This window comes from Plasmopara halstedii (assembly GCF_900000015.1).
Source record: "Plasmopara halstedii genome assembly, contig: Scaffold_526, whole genome shotgun sequence".
Taxonomy (NCBI): domain Eukaryota; phylum Oomycota; class Peronosporomycetes; order Peronosporales; family Peronosporaceae; genus Plasmopara; species Plasmopara halstedii.
In genome coordinates, this window is record NW_020187446.1 from 1,260,888 (window position 1) to 1,266,518 (window position 5,631).

At 39.9% G+C, this 5,631-nt stretch overlaps 1 protein-coding gene across 1 annotated transcript; it reads left to right on the plus strand.

The window, feature by feature from the left end:
• Positions 1–1,143: 1,143 nt before the first annotated feature.
• On the plus strand, positions 1,144–1,989 carry PHALS_11297 (uncharacterized protein; the record flags this gene model as incomplete). The annotated part of the gene is made up of 1 exon (XM_024726867.1): positions 1,144–1,989. The coding sequence occupies one exon, from the start codon at positions 1,144–1,146 to the stop codon at positions 1,987–1,989; it is 846 nt and encodes a 281-aa protein (XP_024577501.1).
• Between the last annotated feature and the right edge of the window lie 3,642 nt (positions 1,990–5,631).

A 5,631-nucleotide genomic window follows, 5' to 3' on the forward strand; every position in this document is an offset into this window, starting at 1 on the left:
GATTGCAAGCGCGCCATTGGTCTTCAACTCAAAGTACCTGCGGACCGTTGCACTCAGCTCGGCAAAGACTGAATGTATGGCTTTCAGCCTTTGGACTCAAGAAAATTTATTGACGTGTGCAATGCTTAAGAACATCCATTACTAGCAAGTGGATACAACATAAGTTTAGGAAGACTACCAAGAGGCAATAGCGTCAGCCAACATCGTCAGTTCATGATCGGACAATGCACTTGGACATATGACACCATTTCATACTCAAGAAACAGCAAGATAAAATTTAAAAAAATCGGCACAAAGCGTCAGATGCAGATATGCTAACAAAGGTGTTGGCAGCCAAAATACTTGCATTTATACGCAAAGCAATACCATTTTAATGCCAATGATCAACAAGGATCAACAACGAGTGGGAGCGTTGAGATTAATCCGCTCAATATTGTTGAAGAACGATGTTGTTGTTATGTCTATTTTACATGGTTAAGTAGTACATTTTGTTCATGCAAAAAACGAAGTCCGATAACCCCATCGGTTAACGCGTGGTGGCTTCACTTCCATGAATTCTGCCTAAGATAAGTTTAATTACACGATGTTTAAAGGGGGATCTAAAGTCCCCTAATTCGTTTTATGTTTACTGACCGATTGTATATTATGGCAGAGTATTTTGTTAAAAATATAGTAATGATAGAAATATGAACATAATATTTTTTTCATTTCTGGTTTTACCATCAATTCAACGCTTTTTGTGTAAAAAATTGTAGAAACAATCTGTAGCTCTACAATTTATCTGAATCTTGTGAGCGCACATTATTATTTACTGTCATGAAATACTTAAAATCGTACGTACAATAATAATAATATGCTAATGTTCAGATAAAAATAGTCGTATGAAGTGCATAGAGTAGACTGCAGAATTTTAGGACAACAAACATCGTATTTGTTGACCCATGTGAAAACCATTCATTTTAGTTCTCTCAACCTTCAAGCAACTTCTTTTCACATCTCGACCATATGCGCGTACCAGCTTTCTCCTTCTTACTGCTTCTATTTGTTGCTACGATTCTGCTTGTCGATGTCTTGTTGGCGCTTTTCACCACGACTCAAACTCTTTAAAACAATCAGCGAAAGGCAACACTTCGCCAGCTGAGAATGCAAGACTCACGAGCTAAAAGAAAAGTGATTGGTGATGAAGAAAGAATGATTAAATTTCCATTTGATTTGAACGAAGTTCCACCCATCAGACTAACAGATATGCTTCGCGACTTCCAACTACATCTTAAAGTGCGTGGCCAGCAAGGAACTACTACTTCAGCGGGACCCTCGCAGCTCTTGAATAATGACGAAGTGGATTCTACTTTTGTGACACAATTGGAGGAGGCACTCGCTGAAACAGACTGGACAGCATTGAAATCGCATATTGGTCAATTAAACGATGCTTTCCGTCATATGAAAGCGCCCCTTCAAATTTTATCGACGGAATCGGCAGATCTCAGCCAGTTCGGCCCCTATTCTCGACTAATTCTCTCCATCGCTCTTCAACTCACACGGATATTCGATGGCCAGGAAATAATTGAAGACGTCTGGATTTACATAGTGAAACACTTGATACACTACGGATTTAGCCGTAGAGAAGTGGAGCTAATATTGCGTACTGCTGGGTACGACGACATCAAACTCTATATCACTTCATATGATCAAATCATGGCTGCATTGTCTGAAGAGGACATTCTGAATTTTGTGCTGCTCATCGAACCTGATTCCACCGAAATCGCTGACAAATTCGCTATTCGTTCTGCCAACTTGATTGCAAGCAGAACAGAATTCGACCAAGCTCTCACAAATAGCAAATGGGCTGATTTTCTAGGTACGTGGAACCGCGCCGGATACGATCGGGACAAGGTGGAAAAGTACCTTGATAAAACCTTTTTAAGTGAGAGTGATAGACACAACCTACTGAGATACTATACAGCACTCATCAGTAAGCGTTCGGTATGAACATACTCCTCTAAATGAACGCTGTCGATACAATTAAATGCGAAATTGCTGAGAAGTTTTCGTCTCGCTACTTCAGCTTTACATTTCGCAGCTATGTTCACACAAAAAAGTAACTTGTTCTATAGGACAGAGTCGTAGTAATACATTACACATGAGTTTTAGATTTCTCTTTATGTTAAATGTTGCTGCAAAGAACTTTAACGATAATAGTATCTGCGATTTTTCGTAAAAGATTTCTTACATGAAATGCTCGCAATTGTAAGAGAGAGCACTTCTGGCGGGCGAAATGTTGACCAATTGTGGGCTAGTGATGCATATGTCGTCCACATAACATGTACGGAGGCTTTAAGGGAGATTAAGCTGGTGCTTAGACTCCATCCTCACGTTGCTTTTTTCTCTTTGACGCCGTAAAATTTTAAAATATTTCGTTTTCAAACTGGCTAAGTTTACCGTATCTAATTTACGATGTATGACATGTCATTCAGTCGATGTGTTCATCCAATACATATTTTGTATCTAAAAATTTGTACCTTTTTAATTGGAGAAGACTATTATCTTTCGTTACTTCCCATGTATTTAGCTAATTCTACCACCAAACGGTAAAATATCGACCGAGCGATTGAGCCAGAGGATGAGTCTATGCCAAATCAGGCTGTGCATCCAAATATTAAGTTTGAACCTGCTTAGACGTATTCCGGACTTTTCCGAAGAAGATTGCTGGGGCAATTTGATAAAATTCTAAAAAGAAGATTTGCTGGTCTATAATATTTACGTACTGTTCTTTGTATGTAATTAGTAGCTTTAATACGGGCGCCGTGCAACTATGTGCAAAACACAATAGAATGTAGTGAGTGGAATGCGATAAATGTCTCGCGATTGTGGTAATAATTATAGAGTCAACGAGCCAATAAAATGGGTTTGATAGCGAAAAAAAATCTTTTTGAATTTAGACTAAAATCCAAGCACAGAATAATTTTGGTAATGACCCGTATGAAGCACCGTTGGCCATGGATCAACTGATAAGGTTAGGTACAACGCAGTTATTTCATAGTGGAGCTTTTAGATTTCTATGACCCCTCATTTGCTTAAAAGCGAACACACTTTAGTACGTACATGGAGCTGCGGTAGCTTGGTGCAGGACATGATATTGTCCAAAAGAAAAGCAGCGATACTATTAGTAGCGCTGGAAAGGCTCGGACAACAAGAACGGCTGTAAGCTACAGCTCTCGGGACAATATTCAATTTACAGGGATCTGAGACCTTGTATGTCGAGGTCTTCAGAATTCATACTCGTTAGAACAGATAAAGACAGCTTTGATTTCGAACTTCTTTAACTTTTCTCGTTGAAACGAAAGCCAATTTTTAATAGTCGCGATTTCCAGACTAAGGCTATATTTGAACGAATTGGGGTGGTGGTTTTTCGAGATAAATCTGTGCGTCAAAAGAAGAAAGAACAGGTCTTGATGTCACTTAGGATTGTCGATTCTTGTTACAACGCGATGATTTGTTTGAGTCCGCAGCACCGAGTGATGTGCCCACCGTCCAAAACAGAAATTCACGGATTTGAGCAATCAGAAAATATTTTAAATGAAGTGACCCTGAAAGCCCTAGGTATGAGGATCGCTGCTCTAAACATTATGAACAAGCTCTTGTGAAGCCCAATGTACTATCATTACGGTAGTATGAAAGGATTTTCGGCACATTAGCATAACACAGTATCTGAAATTGATCCACCTTGGTCATCAAGCATCACCGGCAAGGGTCAAACCTCTCTTGGCTGGCTCTCATGCTGTCCGAGGGTCTCAGTATACATCCAAAACTAAATCTAATTAAACTTGAAATGACTTCTAAGCTTCGCCATCGCATCAAATCTTTCAGAGCATCGTTGCTGCTCTAAAACAGAAGGTCGCGCAACTGCAGGAAGAGAATTTTTCACATGCAGCAGGGTCGCTCGCATCTAAGTAGCTTGTAAGAGCAGGGGAATGGTACGGGAATAGTTACCTTATGTAGACACAGCATGTGCTTTTTATGGAGTTTTTTTGGTAAAGCTGAATTTCGTGTTCAATATAACGTGGGTGCAACTAGGTGTCATAGATCGCAACCTTAGCATGTGCAGGTAGCCTAACAGCGTCAATAAAACCTTTAACTTTATGACATATCCAAATAAAGCTCTGAGCCTTTGGCATCCGGAGGTTGCCCATGGACATTTTGGCTTTCAGCTATGACTTCACTCACACCTAACGTTCGACGCTTAAACTCATTGAGATAAAGCACTCTTTATGCTTCAAGGATAAGTCCGGCTGATGCTAGCGGATCAAGTTGGTTTGTGAGACTCCCACCACTGACACCACAGCCATCGTCGAAGGTACTTGATAGAGATCCAAATGTAATGATTGAATATCTCGTGAGCTTGCCGAGGTATGTACTGCAATATTTAGCGCAAAACTCAATAAGTAAACTGACTCAATTGAGCAGCATGATTCTCCTTTGCAATTCATTTAAAAGATATTTTTATTGATAAATTTCACGTGCTTCCTGTGACTATCCATTTGGGAATAGTCAATTGTTAACTTATCCGATTTGGATTGGCACCTTGAACAATGATCGCTTAAGTTAGCTGTTTTATGCAAATCTCTTCAAAATATTGTGACTTCCAACATACCATATTGGCAAAATTCTTTGTTGATGAACAGCGTGGCCCCACCTCCTACTGCACTGTTGATAGCTAGCCAGATGCATCATTTTGCTCAGGCAGTCCACAAAGACCTTTTCTTCTCTACTACAATGTCGAAATCATCAAACATGTTATTTGTAAGATAGAAATAAAGTGTTTTTATGGTCGGCCAACACTGCCAGAACCAGCAGGCTGTCCAAATGCACCGGCATTAACAGCGAGAGGTTAGCAATACGCCGTCGCATCTCTTCATGTACATAGATGACTTACCACCTAATACATGTTAAGCCATAAATTTAATATGCTCACCGAGCAGTATGTTTTCAGCTCCATTATTTTGTTAAGTTTGATGGTCGCATAATAACTTCAAAACAGTTTGTGATCAGTATACCAACTCATGCGCAGAGATTCTCGTGTTTTCTGTCGCCCGTAAACGATCAAATCATTTTAATGCCTAGCCAGGATTATAGAGGGTCGCATTTAACGGCGAAGCCCAACAAAGTTGAATATTGATTGGCCTACGGAGCAGCTTCTGGCCGCATACAGTCTGATCAGACATCATTTTCTGAGTATCAGACGCCGGTCCAATCTCGATGTCAATATTATCTGGTAGAAGACGTCCACAAAAATGGCTACTTCATTGTCAGCGAAAGAGCTCGCTAAAAAATACCGTCAAGCTTTCTTGAGACAGAAAACATTAAATGTGTCGGTTCTTAAGGGCTATCAAGAAAAAATTTGCAGGCAATGCCCTGATTCTTCAGTGACATGATTAGCTCCGTTGATTAAAGCATATCCCATCACTAAGGTATGGAAACAAATTCGCAAAACGCATTGTAGATGCGTTGCACGCTCCTTGTACCTCAATATAGAAAATAAATAGCTTCAATTCTTGTTAATATTACACCGCCGAATGCATGTGGATGATTAAGATTGCTGATTACGGACATAATGGTAGTCGCTCATTGGTC